At 46.8% G+C, this 22073-nt stretch overlaps 1 protein-coding gene across 2 annotated transcripts in view; it reads right to left on the bottom strand.

Moving 5' to 3' along the window:
* Window positions 1-22073, bottom strand: part of PKD1 (polycystin 1, transient receptor potential channel interacting) — a 109215-nt gene that overhangs the window by 14470 nt on the left and 72672 nt on the right. For both annotated transcript variants that reach the window (XM_083413941.1, XM_083413942.1), the window contains exons 17-34: window positions 20924-21067; window positions 19061-19340; window positions 17783-17999; window positions 15718-15877; window positions 14543-14695; window positions 13486-13630; window positions 10293-10892; window positions 9311-9476; window positions 8841-9093; window positions 7991-8186; window positions 5686-5856; window positions 4517-4660; window positions 3591-3801; window positions 3126-3252; window positions 2060-2176; window positions 1492-1541; window positions 947-1149; window positions 38-143 (exon numbers count right to left, since the gene is read on the bottom strand). In XM_083413941.1, the coding sequence (XP_083270067.1) occupies window positions 38-143; window positions 947-1149; window positions 1492-1541; window positions 2060-2176; window positions 3126-3252; window positions 3591-3801; window positions 4517-4660; window positions 5686-5856; window positions 7991-8186; window positions 8841-9093; window positions 9311-9476; window positions 10293-10892; window positions 13486-13630; window positions 14543-14695; window positions 15718-15877; window positions 17783-17999; window positions 19061-19340; window positions 20924-21067 (3443 nt within the window). The remainder of the gene's footprint in view (window positions 1-37; window positions 144-946; window positions 1150-1491; window positions 1542-2059; window positions 2177-3125; window positions 3253-3590; window positions 3802-4516; window positions 4661-5685; window positions 5857-7990; window positions 8187-8840; window positions 9094-9310; window positions 9477-10292; window positions 10893-13485; window positions 13631-14542; window positions 14696-15717; window positions 15878-17782; window positions 18000-19060; window positions 19341-20923; window positions 21068-22073) is intronic.

The raw sequence follows: 22073 nt of genomic DNA, 5'->3' as shown, positions 1-22073 counted from the left end.
ACCAGCACCACTACCTCCTCTGTCATGGGAGACTTACAGCCCTGAGATGAGGTCAGTTTCAACCCTGGGGTATGGTCCCATTTCCTGAGGGTGGGAGAGGCTGCCAGCTCCATCGGTGAGAATCTGCCGGATCAGATCTTCATCTGCGACCAAGAAACATGTGTCAAGCTGGGTTCACATCAAGATATGTTAGCAGCATGAAGTGTGCTTGTAGCAGTTACTGGGTGGGGCATATGCGTTATTCTGCAAATATATGCAGAACAGATTTGCAAAAGGCTGGTTCTCCCATGCAGCAATCGCTGACAGTCCTCCTTGGCCCTATGTTGTGTGCGGTGGACATGAATGCCCTAGAAAGGGGGAAAGTGAACCCTCTACCTCTCACACATTCTTACTCTGCCTTTCTTCAACTGCACAATTATTTCCTTCCTTTGTTCCTTCCACTCCTCTGTATAAACAGCACTCAGGTTAACAGGGCCGGACCTACTATTGGGCGGAGTGTCACCTCCCTAAGACAAGAGGTGCCAGAGGGTGGCAGCACCTCCCAACCCCCAATTCTGTTTGAATCCCCTATTCTATCCTGCTCTGCACTTCCTCAGGTAGCAGGCTACCCTCGGGAACCATGTAGATCAATATCCCGATGCCAGGGTTGAAATCAGATGCAACAGCCCCTCCAGATTCTCTGCTAGTCCTTCATCTCAGGTAGCAAATCTCTTGTTCCTGACTATTAAGGGCACCTGCCAAACCTCAGAAGGGAAGCTGCAGCCCTCCTGATGTTAAGACTCCAGCTCCCAGCAGCCCGCACGGTCAGGAAAGATGAGAGTTGTAGTCCAGCAACACCTGGAGGGCCACAGTTCCCCACCTCTGTGTTAAAGTAAATGTTTGTGGCAAAGAATCCTTTATGAAACCATTCAGATTTGGACTGTTTTCCTGTCCACCCGCTTCATACCTGAAGCTGAGAAGTATCTGGCCTGAGCTTGCGGGAAGCCAAGCGACAAACTGTCCTCCTCAGCTGCCAAGGGAGCCTCCAGGCCAAGATGGCGACTGGTCCTGCCCCTCTTCAGCTTCTGGATTGTGTTGCCCATGATGGAAGGGTCGCTGAGCAGGTCGGGCCAGTTGAGCAGGGCCTCATTGGAGTGCCACCGTATTAGGCTGAGGCAGAAACAAGAGCAGGGAGGAAGGATGAGCATGGGAACAAGGAACACCTTAGGCAGAGCTCTTTAATAAATACAATCCTCTTCAAGCTGACCTCACAGCCCAAACTGAAGCCAAATACATACATCTCAGAGAGACCATGTGGTGTAGTGATCAGAGTGCTGGACCTAGGACCTGTTTCTGCCATGAAACTCACTGGGAGACCTTCGGCTTGACCACAGTCTCTCAGCCTAACCTCCCCTCACAGTTAATGTGAGGATAAAATGGGAAGAGAACCACGTACAGCACCTTGAAGGAAAGGCGGGATATAAATGCAACAAATAAATAAATCCCATTTACCTTTTCGAATCATCCAGGAACAAATCTGTTTTGGTCTGCTCTGAAAAGGCCTGTAGGGAAGGAAAGAGGGTTCACCGCTCAGCCAGCCTTGGTTCTTTGGGATCAATGCAGCCCCTTAGGACCACTGTGAAGACTATTCATTGGACACTAGGCCACAGGCAGCTGACATGAGCCTCTCACTCTTGCTGGACTCCAACCCCATCCATCAGCTCTAGTCAGCAGGGTCAATGAGTCAGAGATGATGGAAGTTCAGGACCTCAAGGACCTTAACTCTCAGCCTAACCCACCTCACGAGGTTGTTGTGAAGTTAAAATGGAGAGGGGGGAGAACCAAGTACACCACTTTAATGCTCCTTGGAGCAAATGTGGAATATTAATGTAGTAATATTAATAATAAGGATGGGAGTTGAGAGACCAGCAACATCACGAGGGCCAGGGGCTCTCCACTGCTGAATGAGGTAAAAGGACACAGATCTGAGGGAAAGAAAGGCAGGGCTGGAAGTGGGGCAGGGCCTAGGACCCCTTTAGAAACCACCCCACACTTCTGTCCTGCCACTTGCCACTCTCACCTCTGTCCGAAGCCCAGGGAAGGTGAGGAAGGCGCTCTCCATAAGAGACGAGTCCAGGTAGTTGTCGATCTCTAAGGACTGCTGGTCTGAATGGGCCAGGGACTGGCTGACAGACACCTAGGAGAGAAGAGGGCGCTTGAGGCAAGGAAGGACATTTTCCTTTCAGCTGGAAGGGCAGATTTGTCAGATTTTCCCGGGTAACCCCAACTTTTGAGGAGTCACTTTGATCTTATTTTCAATGGAAAAAGCCAGCCAGCTTCCAACAGCTCTTACTTTCACTCCCTTTCCCTATTTAAAAAAAAGCTATCAGGGATGGGGGATGATGGTGCCACTTCTCTAAGTCAGAAATTCACAAGAACCACTGACTTGCTAAACATCTTTGTTATTCAGAGGGGCCTGTTCAGTCACATTTAAGCTTCCAGAAATCGATCTCTGCGTGAAACGCCGGAGGACTGTTGCCAGTCTGAGCAAAATAATGCTGCCAGTTGGGTCAATGGCTACCGAACTTGGTGGTATAAGATGGCTTCATATGTGCCACCCATGAGCTGTTTTCCTCTTCTGGGCACCAGCCAATCTTGAAGAGGAACCTCAAAAATTCTGATAAAGAACTGTGCATTCAGTGAACAATGCAAAACACAGATGTACACAAGCAAAATATTATAATGCATGGATAAATATCTTCTCTAAAAATAAGGATTGCCATGTTTGCATTTCAACCCATTAAGGAAATAACCAGTGAAATGTATTAAATGAAACATTCTGGCTAAAACTTGTAACCATAGAACATAGGAAGCTGCTTTATACCAAGTCAGGTGACCCTTGGCTCAACTAGTTCCATGCTGCCTGCACTAACCAGCAGCTGTTCTGCAGTGGTTCAGGCAGGGAGTTTTTCCTGGCCGTCACCTGGAGATTGATCCTGGGACCTTCTGCATGCAGAGCAGATGCTCTAACATTGAGCTATAGCCGTTTCCCAAAATCTAAAATCATATTTATTGCAATGGCCTGCGGCCAATTGAAGGCCTTGCCCAGAAGCAGTCTACTGGCCCTTTCCCCAACTCACTGTTACCTTGCTCCGTGCCATACGGAAGAGGAAGAGGAGGGCCAGGTACAGGGGATAGACAACCAAACTGGACACCAGACCAACCACAGCTGTCTCACCGTTGACCGGGATCAAGGTGGAGATGGCCACGTTGCTAGGAAAAGACAGGAGAGAGTAAGCAGGGAGGACGCTAGCACCATTTCTAGTGCAAGACAATGCTGAGATGGACGCCCGCCCCCATATTTATGAGTGTAAGGTGTTTTAAATTGTTTTTAATATTGTTTCTAATGCTGTAACCAGCCCTGGTACCTTAGGGTGATGGGCAGGAAATAAACAAATAAAAAAGGCAGCTACCTTTTGTGGTATGTTCTTAAGGCCACAGGACACGAGGGAAACACTGGCCATGCTATCCCACAGCCTCCCCACTGATCTTCTGTCTTTGGAAGGAAGTGACCCTCCTGGGCTAGAGAGGATCAGAAATTCCCAACGCACCTGAAGTTGACATCTCCCACAATGCCGTACCACACGGCATTGGCACACAGGAAGAGGAAGACAAGGAGGCAGCAGCAGGATGCCCTCTGGACGCGGGTGAAGCGGCTGCGAGGGGGACGGTCCCACAGGGACAGCCAGACATGCTTCTCAAAGAAACCCCGCTGCAGCTCCTCAATGAAGATCCGCAGGAAGCTCCTCAGGTCAGCCTCGCCTGCAGAGCCAGAAGCAGAGGAAGGGTCAGTCAAAATGCCCATCTTAACATTATTCTCCCTGCAGAGAAGGAATCTCACCTCAACCCGCCCCGCCCCCCCAGTGACTGTCCTCATTTCAGTCTTCAAAGTTTGACGGGGGTTCAAGTGGAACCCCATTTCAGCTTGCCACATTTATTTATTTTTTAAAAAATTAAACAAATTAATAATAATACAAATAAAAATGTGCACCCCCTAAGACCATTATTTACCATAATTATCCAACTTTCCAAAAATTTAACACTTCTTGAGATGATTTGACCCCTTTTTGTTTTAACAATACAAATTCCACAAATATTTCCCACATTTCCTCAAAGTCATTTATCTTCCATATTCCCCTACTTACTTTGATAGCACACGTAAATTTATCATTAATCACTATCTCCCTCACTTCTTTATACCATTCTTCTATTTGAAATCCATCTTGCTTTTTCCATTTCCTAGCTACGATCACTCTCGCCCTGTCAGCAAGTTTGTGATTATTGCCACATTTATTTAACAAAAGGTATAAATTGCTAAATCATCAACAACTAAAACCCTAATGGGAGCTATAATTGAAAATGGCCATGCCAGCTAGGGCAGATGGGAGTTGCAGTCCAAAAAATCTGGAGGGCAACAGCTTTGGGAAGGCTGTTGTAGGCAGATTTTGCGTCTTCAATGTGCTCCCTTCCCACTCACTGGCAGCAAAGACTTCCTTCTCCACCAGGCCGTCATTCTCCTCGCTTTCGACAGACAGCCAGTCGTTCACCAGGAAATGGTAGCTCTTGCAGGTCTGCAAGTCTCTGACAATGACGTGCTGCAGGTACCATGATGGATTTAGCCCTAAGCAGCATGGAAAGGAGAAGGAAACACAGTTTTAAGACATCTTCTTTTTATCTAATTTGATTCCAAGATGCATCCACTAACATTCTCCACGAATTTAAACTGTTTTTTTTGGGGGGGGGCAGGTGGGGGGGGGGAGAATCCTGAGTTACAGGGGTGGTGCAAAAAATTTCGTGGCCTGAGGTGAAATATAAGATGGCACCCCCCTTGTTGTACATACAACAGTCAAATGAAAAGGTAGCTAAATTTGACTTCAACTCTGGCAATGGGATTCATACCTAGTTTAGGAAATGCGTAACAGGCTGTTTGGCCCACATACATCTGTCCTCCAACAGAGAAGGATGATAATTGGGAGATTCACAAAGACTAGCCACTTCTCTGTAAGGCTGCTCACTTCTCCTCTTCTTAAGCCATATGCTGCCTGAGGCAGTTGCCTCATTCTGACTAATGATCAAACCAGCCCTGCCTGAAAATGGTCTGTGTAGTTTTTTAAGTGACCGTTTTACATTCATTATGTTTCTCATTCAGCTTTAACAATTCAGGCTCTGCTAAACTGTAATTATGATATTCTCTGCAAAATGCTAGCAATGAGTTTTGTTCTTTGTCTTGGCAGATGGGAGAGGCGCAGCTTCAAAGGGGGGGGGGGGCCCTCCAGCAGGAAACTGCCGAGTTGCAATTCATCAAGACTTGCAGCTCTATTCATTTGGGTTGCAGAGGCTGAATGGATCCCCATTTGTTTTCTAGGCGCACACTTTGCACACTCAGCTGAGCTGGTATGGGGTGGGATGGAGTGTTATCTCTACCCACCGACGCCACCCAATAACCGCTAATAACCCTGGGAGAGCCAGTGTGGTGTAGTGGTTAGAGGGCCGAGCTCATCCATCCATCCATCCTTGGGCCAGTCACTGTAGTCTCTCAGCCTAGCCTACCTCACAGGGCTGTTGTGTGGATTGCATGAGGAGGGGGACAGCCAGGCAACAACAAACACAACCAAACAGGCTTTGGGTCTGCTCTCACATACGCACCTTTATTGTCGTGCCAGATGCGAATCTTCCACACGCTCCCAAGGCTCCGTTCTGTGGCGATCTGGAAGATATTGAGGCTGTTGCGGTGGAAGGCGTTTTCCCCATCCAGGTGCCGGTGCCCAGATTTGCTCTCCATCCCATACAGAGTGATTCCCACATGAGCCGTTGTCCCTGGAAGGAAGGAAGGAAGGAGGGAGTGCAAATTCTTAAAGATGGAAAGTAGCCTGGTTTTTGTCTCATGTGGGGCAGGGGAGCGGAAGGTGAAATGGGACTCTTCAAGCATCCTTCATCCCCCAGCCTCCAGCCTGGGGCAAATGGTCTCCCACCCTCTTTGCACCTCAGGGAGGAAAGGTGTCCAGTTCATTTTAATTCGCAGTTCCTGATCTAATAACTGAAGTGAAGATTTGCGCTACTCTGAATTTTGTGGTGCGGTTTTATGTCAGAATTTTTTTAAAAAATATATATGTCAGGGAAATTTAACTGTGACCCATCTTACATTGCCAATTACAAAAAAAATTCATTGTCTGGGGGGAAAGGGCAAACAAAAGAAACCCCAATTCTCTAACACACATCCACACAGTTGTTTAACATACAGCCTGTCCCGGTGATCTCAAAAGGTCACTCGTGACTTTGTGGCACTTTGGTTGGTTTTAAATTATTCACTATGTTCATTAAATTTGCTAGAAATTTGTTACACATCAAGGCCTCAAAAAGCAACATTAGGAAGAACTTTATGGCGGCATAAAGTCAAACATTTGACGGTGGAGCAGGCTCCTTTGAAAGCTGGTGGACTCTCCTTCACTGGAGGTTTTTCAGCAAAGGTTGGGGTGGCTACCTGTCAGGGATTCTTGAGCTGCGATTCCTGCACTGCAGGGGGCTGGACTAGATGACCCTTGGGGATCCCTTCCAACCTTACACAATTCTATTATGACTTGCAACATGTTTAAAACATTAGCGTAAATAAGCATAAGTAACAATTTAAAGACATTCATACAAAAACACAAGCAGGTAATAAAAAAACACGCCCCTAAAGGGAGACTGCTGTCCATCAGGGTTCAGATTATTCTCCATCCCCTCTCTTCGCAGCAAGGGGAAGTGCACTCGGCTTCACAAAGGCCTCCCCCCATCCCCAACCAGCAAGTTTGGGAAGGGTTACTCTGCATTCTGGTCAGCACAGGGACATGCTTCTCTGGTGTGCTATTCCACCACACCCAGGGATCACATTACAGCATCCTTGAGAGCAGCAGCTGAGGGGCTGGACGGATCCGTCCTCCATTTCCTCTCCAAACAGGAGTGGCTCTAATACTCATTCACTTGCCAGGGTTTTACTGGGAGGGGATGTTTGTCCTGGATATTCTCTCCACAGAGCGGCTAAAAAGGCTTAATCCAGGCTCCTCTTTGCTCTGTCAACGGCTGCCAAGGGCGCAACAGTTCCACCTAGCCCACCCCAGTGGCCCTCTTGATCTGTGGTGTGCGGTTTAAGCAGGGTGGCCTTCACCAACCTGGTGCCTTTTCCAAAAACTTTTTTTTTGAAGAGGAGAAGAACTAAGCTCTAGTCAGAACAGAGCTACTGAAATTAAGCCCATGGATTCCAATGGGTCTCCGCTGAGTAGAATTCAGCTGGCTGCAGTCCTAAACAGCTAAACCTAAACATAAGCGTGCTTACTTCCTCCTCCCTCCCAAACCATTCCCCTTTTATGCCATGTCTGCTTGGATTGTAAACTTGCAGGTAGGGATGGTCTTTTCCCCCCTTATTGGTTTACAAGCCACTCCTGAAGCCTTTTTTGGTTTGAAGAGCAGGAGAAAAAGATATTATTTTGTAAAGGTCTATTTTAAAAACTCATACCCAATACAAAGTATCTTTGTATAATACACCAGAATAAAAGAAATGGTTTCAAAATCTAATCTAAAAGGGAACAGGAGAAAAGAGAAGGAAAAAGGAAAAAAGAAAGAAAAGAAGATGGGGAAAGATAAAAAGTCTTCTGGTTCTCTGTCTGTCATGAACATCCAACTATTTTGTTTTCTGTAAGTCAATATTGTTTTCAGTCTTCAAATCCAGCTATTACAAGTTCATTTCCCTTTTCATGCAAAAAGTCCATAATAAGTTTCCAATCCTTAATAAATGTCAATACTGATTCTTCTCTAATTAAACACATTAGCTTTGCTACCTCAACTAAGTCCATTAATTTTATGAACCATTCCTCCATAGTAGGTAGGGCTGTATCTTTAAATTAAGTGCTAACATGGCTGTGGGAGAAGACACAAACATTTCCTTGAGGGTGCCCAGAGCATCACAGCTACTCACCTGACCCCTTGCCCCAGCCCGTTTTCACCAGGACCTCATACTTGTACAGCCCATTCTTCCCACAAAAAGGGATCACCCCCGCGCGGTTGATGTCAATCAAGTCCAGTTTGTGCACAATCACAGCCGCCACCGAGTATGTCACAAAACAGATGGCGCAAGTCAGCAGCACAATGTAGTTCAAACCTGGGCCTGGAGGCTGAGCAAAATATAAAGCATATATATATGTGTGTGTATATATGTGCTCTCCTTCCCTGTATAAATTTATAGGTTACTTTGAGGAGCAAGGCAGCTCACCCACACAATGACAGATTAAAAATACAATCACTATATAAAGTTATTTATTCCATGTAATGTATATACTGCTTGATTGTAAGGAAAAAAGGAGGGTGCGGAATCAAAACAACAGAAGTACCAACATAAGGATCAATATAAAAAGGTAAAGGGACCCCTGACCATTAGGTGCAGTCGTGGCCGACTCTAGGGTTGCTGCGCTCATCTCGCTTTATTGGCCGAGGGAGCCAGCGTACAGCTTCCGGGTCATGTGGCCAGCATGACTAAGCTGCTTCTGGCGAACCAGAGCAGCGCACGGAAACGCCGTTTACCTTCCCGCGGGAGTGGTACCTATTTATCTACTTGCACTTTGACGTGCTTTCGAACTGCTATTGGCAGGAGCAGGGACCAAGCAACGGGAGCTCACCCCGTCGCAGGGATTCGAACCGCCAACCTTCTGATCGGCAAGTCCTAGGCTCTGTGGTTTAACCCACAGTGCCACCCACGTCCCTAAGGATCAATATAGAAAAAGTTAAAAGCAGCTGTTTGAAAGAGTTAATAACCCTTAGACTTGACTCACAGGCCGAATGAACTGCACAGAATGAAGGGGGACGAAAAGGCTTGCACCAAAAGCTGTCAGATGCTGGGTTAAGCACACAGCCTTGTCAGGGGTGGCCCCCTCCAAGGGAGCCATGCCTTCAGTCTTCCAGTGCCCCTCCTGCTCGTTGAAATATTGGCACAAGGAACTGTACAGGCCCAGGGTCACTTCCACAGCAGTCCAGGCAAAGTGGTTGGTGATGTTCAAGTAATATTCTCTTGCAGGGTTGCTGGTGCTAAGGGAGAGAAAGAAAGAAAGAAAATCCAGGCAGATGAATCAGAATAGTTGCATCTCTGCATTTAAGGCATGGATTTAAGTGAGGAGAGACAACCATCCACCTCCTGCTATATCCACAAGTGTCAGCCACTAGGCTAGCTTCTTCCAGACCCCACCCACAGCAAGCTCTTTCCCTGCCTGGGAACTCATTGTGGGCTCTCCTGCATGTCACTTACTCAGGGGAGACAAAGAAGGTGTAGCGCCGGTGGTCGCCCTGAGGCATCCTGGTCATATCCTCCAGGTAGATCTTCTTGGAGGCTGTGCAGTTGTGCTGGTGGGTCTCAGGTGAGTGGAAGAGACAGACAGCAATGAACGGCTCCTGCTCACTAGACACATAACGGTCTTGTTGTTGAGAGGAGGAGAGGAAAGACAGGGTCAGAAAACAACTAGTTGGCGGAGCCACGAGCAGCAGAGATTGTGCAATAGAGCTCTTATTCATATAGGATTGAGATAGATAGATAGATGATAGATAGATAGATGATAGATAGATAGATGTAATTTAAGTTGAGCTTGTGTAACAAGCAGCCATTGTGCACATTCATAAGGCCTCCTGAGGAATGTGCACATTATCTGTCCATGGAGAGGGAATTGTGGACATTTCCTGGTCAGTATACACAATCTCCTTCGGGAACATGCACAGGCTGACTAAATTCTGTAAATTCTCCAGCCAATATGCATAACCTCCCAACAGGCTATAACAAATGTGCATATCTAGACAGCACTCTGGGCAATATGAACTTTCTCTGGTCAGTATCCAGTCTCCCAGAAGCAGAAGGCCTGAGGAATATGTAAAATAGCTGTCTGCTATGCTGCACATTAACCACTCAACTTACATAACCATATCCATATATATCTACAGTATATACACACACACTTCCAGACAGGTATTAAGGGATGGGTGCTCCCCAGGCATGCAAGTTTTTAGCATGATCCACTTTACTTGCTTGCTTGCTTATTTATTTATTTACTTATTCCTGCTTGCCCTCAGAGCCCAGGGCAAGGTACATCAAACATGGAACAAAGTCCAATAAACAGTTCTAAAATGCACTGGCCTAATCTCACTGGAGGAAGGACAGGAGAAATGCATACACAACAGACATTGTTAAAATTCTAGGTCCATGTAGCAACCTTGCGGAAGCCACAAAAACCCACACTTACCATTTACAACACTGAAGATGACCTGGAAATACAACCCTGCTTCTGCATTGTCATCCTCCACCATGACCACTGCAGTCCCCGAACTCCTTTCCTCAATCATGACCGTCGTCATGGTGATGTTCTTCTCTCCGGGGTCCAAAACCGTCACGGCAATAGCCTTCTCGGTATCCAGGCTCCCCACCGGTATCTCTGTCCCATTGTTGTCCTGGAACTCCATGGACGCCACCTCGGAGGAGACGGTGTAGTTGGTGACGAAGCCGAAGGGGAAGGGGTTGTAGTCCACCCGGATCATGACTTGGACAATGTCTGTCAGGTCGGAGAACGTGGCGTTGAAAGCTAAGGGGATTGAGAACTGGCAGTTGGGGTGCTCCTTGTAGCAGAGGAGGCCCAGTGGGCCGGCCCGCTTGCCCTTGGCCGTGATGTTGCTTCCCGCCAGTTCCAGGGGCTCTTCGTTGAGGACTCGGGACTTCATCAGGATGCGCATCAGGTCGGTGGAGAGGGCGTACGCCTGGGAGGCCACCTGGACGGGGCTCTGGTCATTGCACGTTTCCCGAGGCTCAGTCTCCTGGGAGACGGTGTTGACAAGGTGGATCAAGTCCCCTGCAAAGGAGCCAGGAAAGGTGAGTGTGGTCCTTACTGAGGATGGAAGTTCAATTAATTAAATCAGGGGTGGGGAACCTCAGACCTGGGCCGCCAAATGTGGCCCTCCAGGCCTCTCTGCCTGTTCCCTGGAACTTTCTCCAGGCTACACCAGTCATTGGCCCCGCTCCACACTTTCTGCAGGTGCTTTTGACTAGCTGGAATGTGTTGCTGAACACTGATAATGCCTCTTGCTTGCCTGGATGGAAGATGAAAAGGTAGCCCTCTCTCTGTGTGTGTTTTGCCTGTGCAAAACCTTTGATGGGGGTGAGGGAAAACTCACACCCCTTACATGAAATGGTACCCTTTCACTGACTTTGTTAAGAAAGTCAAACATGGTTTTCACCCTCCTTCGACCAATGGAACATTATGGAGAGACGTGTTTGTTTGATTGCCCTTCTTGGAACATCTAAATCCACAACTATCAACTGCTGTTTTTCTTCTTTTCTGTACAACTACTAAGCTTTGTTTTCCTTGTACAGTGGTACCTCTAGACATGAACGGGATCCGTTCTGGAGCCCCGTTCGCATCTAGAGGTAAACGTAACTAGCGATGACGCGTCTGCACACGCACACGTCGCTTTTCGCCGCTTCTGTGCATGCGCGTGACGTCATTTTGAGCATCTGCACAAGCGGCGAAACCCGGAAGTAACGTTGTCAGAGCTGGCTCCTGGTCCCAGCTCACAAAGGACCAACGCTAGCCGGTAGTAAAGTATCAAGGTCTTTATTGAAGAATAGTTTCCATTTCCAAGCCTCAGCGTCCCAGCTCTACGTCTAGAGTCTAGACCGGCGAAGCTCCGTCTGAATCTCCGCCCCCTGTACACCAGTTTAAGACTCTAATCTTACTCCACCTCTCCCTTCTCTCCTTTCTCCTCTGGGTCCTGCTGCCCCCCGGGGTCTCCTCCCTCCTGGACTCCTCTGACGCAGACGTTGACCCTCCTGACTCCTCCCGCTCTCTTCGGCGGGCTTTAGGACTTGGCTCCCTACCCGGGCTGCCAACTGTGCCGCCTTCCTGTACATTTGAACTTGGCGCGCGCGCGCGTTTAACCTTCCTCTTAACCGTTTCCTCGCTCCCTGACGGAGGCGTGGTCAATCCTGCCTCATGTTCTCCCGCTGGTAGCGCGCCGCCTGATCCCGATGCCTGGGACTCCTCCCCCCTACTTCCCTCTGGTGTGGACGCTGGTCCAGATTTCCAGCTGCTGCTCTCTGAGTCCCCTCTGGCCCCTTCTCCCTGAAGTGCCCCCCTGGGTACTCCCCTTGCCCTGACCATGGGAGCCCCTTTTTGTGAATCCTCTGATTCACTGGACAGACTCAGAGACCTCGGATCGCTGTCATCGCTGACATTTCCTTCGGACTCCTCCCCTTCGCTCTCCATTTCCTCCCTCTCCTGTGCCTCTGCTCCTGAACCCCTGACAAACGTGCTCCGTTACTTCCGGGTTGCCGAGGAGTGCAACTCAAACGCACTCAACTTGAAGCATATTTAACCCGAGGTATGACTGTATGTCTTGTTACTTGAAATTAAAAATCAATTTAAAAAAGAAGCCTCTTATTCTTGCTAGAATTTAAGTCCAGTGTAGAAAAATAAGAGTCTGATCCACAGCTCCACTCACTTTTCTTCCTAGCCCCATCCAGCACTGACATGTGGCCCCCAGAAGAATGCCCATGAGGGAATGTGGCCTCCAAGCTGAAAAAGATCCCTCACCCTTGAATAAGCACTGTGTTGATCATCCAACCACAAATAAAACCTTCTGCCCTCCAGTTATGTTTGATGCTGAGGATGACCATAAGCAAAGTTGCTGGAACTCAACCCTGATGGAGGGGAAAGAAATGCAGAGAAGCCAAGAGTGCTCAGCAGAAATCTAGATGGACCCTTTTTTTTTTACACCTGAACCTTGAATACTCATCCCACTGGGTTTCCCTTAGGATCTCATGAACTGCATAATGACACGGAATATTGCATTCCACACTCTCAAATTAACAAAGAAAGTAATTATGAATAAAGGTGGCTGTATTCCTAACAAATGAATGTGAGGGTTTTCGTTTGCTGAAGCAAACACTAAAGTGTTTCTTACTCCCTTACCTCTCACTTAAAGGGAAACTATGTGCTGTTCCCTCGGGTTCTCAAGAATGGCTTTGAAAATTGAAGATTTGCTATGCGCGCATATATATACACACACAAACACAAACACAAACACACACACACACAAATTGATTTGGGGATTTATAAACATAGGAACACAGGAGGTGGGCTTAAACCCAGGCATTCCTCCATCAAACTCCATATTGTCTACACTGACTGGCAGCAGCTATGCAGGGTTTCAGAAAGGGAGTCCCTGCCCCCCCAGTTCTTCCTGGAGATGCTGTTGGGAGATTGAATCTGGGACTTTCTGTATGCAAAGCAGATGCTTTGCCACTGAGCTAGCCCTTCCAGGTACTAAAACCCCCATCTTTTACAGCTGTGCTGGTTGAGGTTGGTGGGAATTGTAGTCCAAAACATATGGAGGACGTGGGATTGGGGAAGGCTGCTTCAAAAACAAACTCTCCTGCGCACTCACCCATGATATTGAGGATGTTGTCTGCGATGGTTGTTGGAGTCATGGTCCCTTGCATGGTCTCTCCCTGCAGAATGGCCATCATGTCTCTCAGTTTCTTCAAGGTCTTTGTCAGGCAAGCTTGGCAAACAAACTCCTTGTTGGCTACCTGTGAATCCAAGATGCAAGTTAATTGACCTTATATGTCGAGCCATCAAGTTGCTAGTCCTCATGTGAGTATAAGATCTGACTTCTGCAAATGGCAAACTGCTACTTCCCACACAACAGTTTCCAGGCATGCACTGCTATCTTTGACACCAAACACTAGGCAAAAGTACTCACAGGGGCTGAGAAACCCCAGCCCATGGGAGAACCATGGACACCACTGAGCGCCTTGGAGGAGAGGTGGGGTATAAATCTTACAAACAAATAAACTTGGTGCCCTTCAGATGTTTTGGACCACAACTCCCATCAGTCCCAGTATCCTATGGCTATGCTAGCTGGGGCTGATGGGAGTTGTGGTCCAACTCCCTTCAGCCCCAGCCCCCCCTCCCACTTGCTCCCCATGCCCAAGAGGCAGAGCAATGCGGCAAGAGTCTTAATAGCACAAGGATGGAAGAATGAAGAAACCCCGATGAAAGGACTGTGGCAAGAAAAACTGATGGACTATGTGGAACTGGCAAAACTGACACATAAACTACATGACAAGGATAACTCTGATTTTGAAGATGAATGGGAACCTTTTATGAAATATCTGAAGAAGCAACAAAATGAATTGGACTCTTTGGCAGGTTTTGAATAAACATTCACAAACTCTTTACTGTAATATATAGACAGATAATTTGAGGATTTTACAATTTTATAACATGCAGACAGAAATATGTGTTGAGAAACCAGAGAAAGGAGCTGAGGGAAGTCTGGGGTGGGGTGGGGTGGGAGGGAGGGTGTTCTATCTGGGGGGGGAGGGGGGAAATGGAGAGGGGAACAATGTGGATGATGTATTTTTGTTAAATTACTGTGTTGAAATGTTTAATATTTATTTTTTTAAAAAAAAGCGGCAGAGCAATGCAATAACACCTACCGTACACTGAGCCAGGGCAGCCGCGATTTGCTGGATGTCATCCACAGTGGTCACATTCAAAGAAATCAGAGTTTCTGTAATGTTCCTCCGTGTCCAGGCCCGGAGACGGTCTTCATGTTTGGTTTCTGGTTTCAAACGCATGGAGCACTCATACTTACATTGGGGGTGAAAAGAAAAGTATGTGAACTAGATTCTTAAGACAGTTCTTATGAGAGCCTATGTAGTGTACTGGTTAGGGTAAGACTAGGACCTGGGAGAGACCAGGGTTTCCACTCAGCCATGAATAAAGCTCACTGAGTGACATTGGGCCAGTCACTGCCTCTCAGACTAACCTCCCTCACAGGGTTGTTATGGGGATTAAATGAGGAGAGGGAGAATCATTGATACTACCCTGAGCTCCTTGGAGAAAATGATGGTATAGAAATGCAGTAAATGAATGAATAAACAAGCCATGGGCTCTCTCAGTGATAAGCAAGGAGGGAAACCTTTCCATTTCCATGGGGTAAGTAGCCATCGGGAGGGGGAAACATGTGGAGTAAGGCATGTTAGTTTCTGTTTGCCACTGAGCAGCTGCTTAGAGTCACAAGGCTCTGTTTACATTCCAGAGACAGTCCAGGCTATTGGAAGTCTCATGGGAGACTAGAGACGGATGGGACGTTACTGGTTTCCTGTTTCCTTTGTTCCTTTGTTCAGTTGCTCTCTGCTTTCATAGAGAGAGGATGTCTTTTCTGTCTGCGTAGCTTAGAAATAAAAGTCTTTGCAATGTAGCCATCACTTCCGCATGCTGCTGGAAACTCTGCTTAATGGGAACATGCCTTGGAGCCTCATCAAAGGCTCAGGTCGTTAATTATTCTTCGGAGGCAATTCCGAAGGCTCGGCCGGAGGAAAATGAGGCTTTATCAGCTTGGCCGAGCAGAGATGCCGACAAGGCAATCTCACAGATAAACTGGTCCCAAGCTGTTAAGGGCTTCCTGTACTAATAGTAACATCTTGAACTTGACCCAGTAGCAAACTGTCAACCAGTGTGCGTCTCTGAGCAAAGGTGTCATATGCTGACAGGGTCTCACTGCTGCCAGAATCATGTTGAATCTACTAATAATGCCTACCTACCTACCTACCTACCTACCTAACAAATGTCCTTCCACCCAGCCACCAAAAAAGGTGTTGCTTCATACCTCATTTAAGATGGTGATGAGAGCCAAGGAATATTCAATGACCTGTTGGGGATCGCTCTGTTTCACCAGGCCCTGCAGCACCACCTCAGTCTGGTTGGAAAGCCATTGGGGAAGGCTGTGAAATCCTTCTGGAGGGCTAGGCAGCGTGATGGCCATGGAGCTGGGAAGGAAAACAACCTTTCAGTGTCATGCAAAAATTTCCTGCACATAGAAAAATAGATGTCTTATATGCTAGCTTTCTATCTGCAGTATTATATTTTAAATATGGAACAGTGGTTCCCACCCCCCAAAGGGGAACACTGGGAACTTTGTGTGAAGATTCCTTGTGGTTTAGGGAGATAGAGTACTTCATTTGGTCCTTAGCATTCTTCAATCCCTAGTTGTTTTCTTGAGGTGCAGAAAAGGTAAAGGGCAGGACACACCCACTCAGGCTCCTCACATGTTTTCCTCTCCACATGAAAGCCTTGTTGTGATGGATCAGCTCAGCTTCCCCAGAATTTTGCTAAGAAAGGAGCAGGGGCATGTGATGCCAGCATGGGAAGCAGGCATCTCGTTTAAGATGAATGTTGCATTGCTCTGTTTCCAATTTGTCCCCAGCAGAAGCCCATTCATCACCACGAAGCTGTTTGTTACTGATGAGAAAAGGGTGCTGAATCCTTTCTTGAGACAAACAAATTGGACAGCAGCCTCTCCCCTTGATTTATAAACCAACAAACTTGCATTTCAGAGAGTATCGATCTCCCACCTGCCACCCATATTATCTCAAAAGAGCTGTAAACTTGGACAAACCCTTGTCATCAGCCTTTCCCTAACAGATGCCAGGAGTTATTGCCAACTGCAAAGGAAATGTTCTGTTACATAAAAATGTAACTCTTGCTCCTAAGTTTGCTAGGGCACCATGAGGTTAACTTGTTAAGCCTAGCCAGAGGTCAGTCTGGAAGGTGGCACCCTGGCTGGTAATTAAGTGTCTGTAGCTGGGAAACCTAGCAGTTTCCTGCCAACCTAGCAGTTTGAAAGCACTTCAAAGTGCAAGTAGATAAATAGGTACCGATCCGACGGGAAGGTAAACGGCGTTTCCGTGCACTTAGTCAGAAGCGGCTTAATCATGCTGGCCACACGACCATGAGCTGTACGCTGGCTCCCTCGGCCAATAAAGCGAGATGAGTGCCGCAGCCCCAGAGTCAGTCACAACTGGACCTAATGGTCAGGGGTCCCTTTACCTTTAGCTGGGAATTAAGACCCTAGTACTTCCCTGAGGTTTTATGGGTTGGTAGATTAGAGAACCAGGAGGAAAAATGACCAGATCAAAGCATGATCTCAGAATACAAAGGAAACACACCTCTTGCTATAATAATAGATAACTGGCTTTAGCTTGAGAGTTTTTAACTAGAGAAAGGGAAAGCAGATTATGTCTGACTCTTTAGCTGAGGTGCTATGAACAGATGCTAAATTGGGTAAGGCTGATGCCAACTCACCCTAACTTGGAAGTCTCCAGGCTCTTGGAAACCCCTCTACAGACCTACAGGAAATTCTTTCCCAGGGATGTGTTGAGTACTCAAATAAAAACTGCTGAACATTTTGTACTAACCCATGCAAGTTTGGACTGATCCTTGAAATAGGTTAAGACTATTTCCAAGCAAACAGGACTGGGTGGGGGCATCCCTTATTCTGCAGGGGGGGGGGGGGACTGGTGGTAGCAGGCTCACCTGTTGATGGACCAGTCATCCAGCCTGCCCATCTGGCTGCAGACAAAGAAATGACAAGCATTTGGAGGGGACTGAGGAAACAGTAGGGTTTGTGGGTATTTATGAGTGCTCATATGGGTTTTTGAAGTCAGCAGAGCAGTATTAGTTCGTCCTCTGTAAAAAGAATACTGTTTTGGAAAGGAAAGGCCCTTCTATGTGGAGATTTTTGTCCTAGCCATCACCTGTATTGGATTTGACATTGCTTTAACTGTTTTTAATGTGTTCAACAGTTTTAAATGTGTTTCCACTGCATTATGGAATTGCTTCAAGATGCTCCAGTGGAAGGGAGCCACAAATTAAACAACATCAACAATCATCACCTGTTGAAAGCCACAACGGTGGCTCCCAGCTGGTCCTGCACCAGCACTGAGACAGACACCAGGGAGCCTCCCTCCTGGAATCCAGGGGGCAGGAAGGCAGAATGTTCGGAATGGCTGCCTTTATATACCCAGAATTCCTCACAGTGGCCGGTTCGGCAGCGGGCAGCAAGCAGTGTGTATACCAAGGGGGTGTCTTCGTCCTCCGTATCTCTCCAGCCTGCCAGCCAAATGCACAAAGTAGATCAGGGGTGACTACAGAAGGTAGATCAGGATTTACTGGGTAATTTGCAATGGGTTGCTTCCAATATTAGAGTAGACCCATTGAAAATAGTGGCCACAACTAACGTAAGGCCACTAATTTCAATGGGCCTGCTCAGAGGAGAACTTAGCTGATACAACCCAACAGATTTATTTATAATAAATATTCATAAACTGTCCACTCATATGCAACACCAACATGGTGTACAGCAGGTACAATATAAAAGTTTAAGATACCATAAAGACATAATACAGAATAGTCATAAAAAATGGCAGGCTCATCTTAAGAAAATATGAACAACTGAATAAGACTGCTGGCATAAAATGTATTCAAGAGACATTTGAAAGTGAGCAGCAAGGATGCCTGCCAAATTTTTGTGATGTAGGTGACACTGAGAATGCCCAACTCCTAGCTTCTGAAACATGAACTAATGGCGCTACTGTTGGTAACCAGCATGGCTTCCAGTTGTTCAACAAAATGACTTTTCCCACCTGAATTAAGCTGCTGAAATGAAGAACCCTTACAGGGTTGTTGGGATAGGAAAATGGGGAGGAGGAATATGTAGGCCACCTTGAGCTCCCTGGAGGAAAGCTGGGATATAAAAGTAATAAATAATCCTTGGATAAAGGGCGGCAAATAAATTTAATAAACAAACATAAGAATAAGAAAAATGGCTCATGACACACTCAGAGGAGGCACCTTTTCCATAGGCCCCATAGCCAAAGACTAGCTTTAAGACAAGTCTCCAATAAGTTCAATCATCTATCTAAGGTGTGGGCAACCTTTAGCCCTGCAGATGCTGCTGAGCTACAACTCTCATCTCCCCTAGCCATTGGCCACCCTTGCTGGGGCTGATGGGAACTGTAGTTTAGCAACATCCGGAGGGCCACACCTAGTCTATCTAATATACTACACTGTCCCTCCTATTTCTTTTAGGGATCTATCAAACCAAGCATAATTTGCTCTCAGGTATGTATTTTGAAGCCCGTGTTGGACATCATCTTACAATCTGGTCTCACCTGTACATTCAAAATGAATCTTGGCAGTCAATGCTTGGATAGGTCCCATTGGAGACAACCAGCAGGACCCCCCAAATGGTGGCTGGTTTGGAAACAGGTCGATGGAGGCAAAGCCTTCCTCCCCTGTGGCCAGATCTGTAATGTGCAGAGTGAAGGTATAGCCCTCGCCGTCCTTCAGAGCCCCTGGCCTCAGGACCAGGTTCATTCCTCTGCTGCCGGTGGAGGTGGTTGTTCTGTCCAAGGCCAGAGTCTTGTTTTTGAAGCTGTGTGCCGACCATCTCTACACAGACAAAAGAGGCGCAGAAAAAGACCAAGAAAAGCTTTAACTTTTGTCATGTAGAAATTCAAAAAGGAATTTCTAACGTTTTCAGACTGAGTTTGCGTGTGTGTGTCTAGAGGAAAGTTACTTTCAACGTCCGGCCAAAGTTTTGGATGATCACTCAAATCCATTCCCAGACATTTGGGCCGAGGAGAACAGGCAGGAGCCCAAACTGTCTGCTGGGAATACTTCCACTGTGGGATCCAGCTTGAGTCTCCTGCATTACATCACCTTCCAACTATTTTTTTAGAGGGAACAGGAGAACATGGGTGGGGGCGAGACTGAGGAGTCCTAGGACCTCTGCAGGGCCCCATCACTTGGTTTAAAGCAGGCTTCCCTAACCTGGTACCCTCCAGATGCTGCGGACTACAACTCCCATCAGCCCCAGTCAACAAAGCCAACGGTCTAGGATGATGGGAGTTGCAGTTCAACAGCAACTTGAAACTGGATCTGACAGACATTCAAGAGGCCTGTTCTCTGTGAGAATCATGTTCTCTACTTGATGAGGATCTCTTGGGAGCTTTTGTTTGTTGTCGCTTTAAATGTTTATAGACCACACTTCCATAAAAACACAGCAAAGTGGTATACAGACTACAAGATAATTAAAACCTCAGTAAATACTGGTTGGTAAAAAGAAATTCACATGGCAAAGGCCTATGTGAATAATACAGTTTATAGGAAGTGTCTGAAAGAAGGCAGGGATGATTCCTGATAAACATCAATCAGCAGTGAGTTCCGCAGGGCAGAGCCCACCGCACTAAAGGCTCGATCGCTAGTGAAGGCTGTCTAAATCTCAGGGATTTCCCGGAGTGCTCCATCAGGTGTGGCATTAGGAATTCAGTGAGAACTCCTATCTCATGCTCAGACTGTATATAAGTGTAAATAAAATCTGATTATCACAGAAACTCCATAAAGTCTCCAGGGGCATCAATCCAAGGAATCCAAACCCATGAAAAGTGTTTGGACCCTGGAAAGCCTCTCACCGCCTAGAGATTGGTTTGTGCTTAACAATACAGGCCACATTCACAACGGAACATTTAAAGCACTGTGATACCACTTTAAACAAGCCACGGCTTCCCTCCAAAGATTTTGGGAGCTGTATGGTGGGAAAGTGGTTGGAGAAAAAAATTTTCTCCCTCTCTCATAACACTAGAAGTTGTGGGCATCCAATGAATGCTGGAAGACACAGGATGGGTAAAAAAAAGGAATCCTTCATGCATTGCATAGTTAAAGTATGGAACTATCTCCCCCACCAACTAGGATGGCTTTAAAAGAGGACTAGGAAAATTCATGGTAGAGAGGGCTATTGATGGCCAGGATGACTAATAGCATCTCCATGGCAATGACGGGAGAGTGCTCCTGGGCTCTAGACCTGTGCTTTGCAGGTTTCCCATCTGGTCAGGATGCTGGACTAGATAAGCCAATGGTATGATCTAGCAGGGCTCTTCTTATGTTCCTAGTTACAGTGGGCACATCCAGGCACCCAATTAGCTGGCAATTGACTGTGCAAGGCTGACCCCAGAAACATCCAATGGCCACCTTACCCCCTGTTTGGAATTATTCTGGCAGTTCAAGCAGGTCCCTTCCAGGTACACGTAGGAGCTGCGGCTCACTTCGTAGACAGACTGGGCCTTGCAAGAGACACACTCCAGGGAGACGATGGGGACCGTCCCCTTCTTCAGTAGCACCTGGGAGAGAAAGCACAGTGAGCCCACAGAAGCAGAGGTGTCAGCAGAATCCCTCCCCAGAGGATAACTGGAGCAAGCAGAGTCTGTGTTAAGAAGAAAGAGCAGAATTCTGAACTATGAGAATCTGAGGCCCTGAATCCCACAACCAATATATTTCTTTTCTTTTTTTTAGGTTAACTTGTTTGTAACATCTGATTTTATTGGTAATTTTGAAGTATATTTTATGTAAACTGCTTAGAGGTTTTGATCACTGAGCAGTATACAATTTCTATTAAATAAAGATAAATTCTGCAAAACTAATGGATTTACATAATTTCCCCATCATTTTGTGTGATTCATTCTGTTACTTAAAATAATCATTTTGCACAATGTAGGCTGTAATCTATAGGATGACCAGGGGCAGGGGGAAGGAGGGGCACTCCATGTGACATACAGGCCTAGAAGGAGTTTTCTCTTACAGGACTAGAAAGATTCCATCTTCATCAAAAACAACCTTCCCTAGCCTGATACCCTACAGTATTTTGGACTACAGTTCTCATCAGCCTCAGCATCATAAAACGGCTATGCTGGCTGGGGCTAATGGGAGTTGTATTCCAAAACATCTGCTGGGTACCAGTTTAGGGAAGGCTGGCATGAACAGGTCCTTTTTCACACAGATGGAATATACAGACAAAGAGTGATGATTTCCCAACCCCACAAGAGGGACTTTGCATTTTGAGGGTCAAATCCCCTCCAACCATTAGTTAATAATACACAACTTGGCTCCAGGGGACTTTTTCATCAAATTTATCCCAGGCTTCACTAAATTAAAGGTGGCCAAGTTTGTCTTTGCTTCTGCTTCCTGCCTACATCAGATACGTTGTGTTTTACATTTCTATTAGATGCCTTAGTCTCAGAATCCTAAGTTTATAACCTGCTACCTACAGCACTTGGGAGGGACTTGTTCAGCCCATATCTCCATCTTAGAATCAACTCTGCAAGCTGACCTCATGGCTGCCTCTTCAGA

Source organism: Podarcis tiliguerta (assembly GCF_965153285.1).
Source record: "Podarcis tiliguerta genome assembly, chromosome: 14".
NCBI classification, from domain to species: Eukaryota; Metazoa; Chordata; class Lepidosauria; order Squamata; family Lacertidae; genus Podarcis; species Podarcis tiliguerta.
This window is presented reverse-complemented; position numbering and strand designations above follow the sequence as displayed.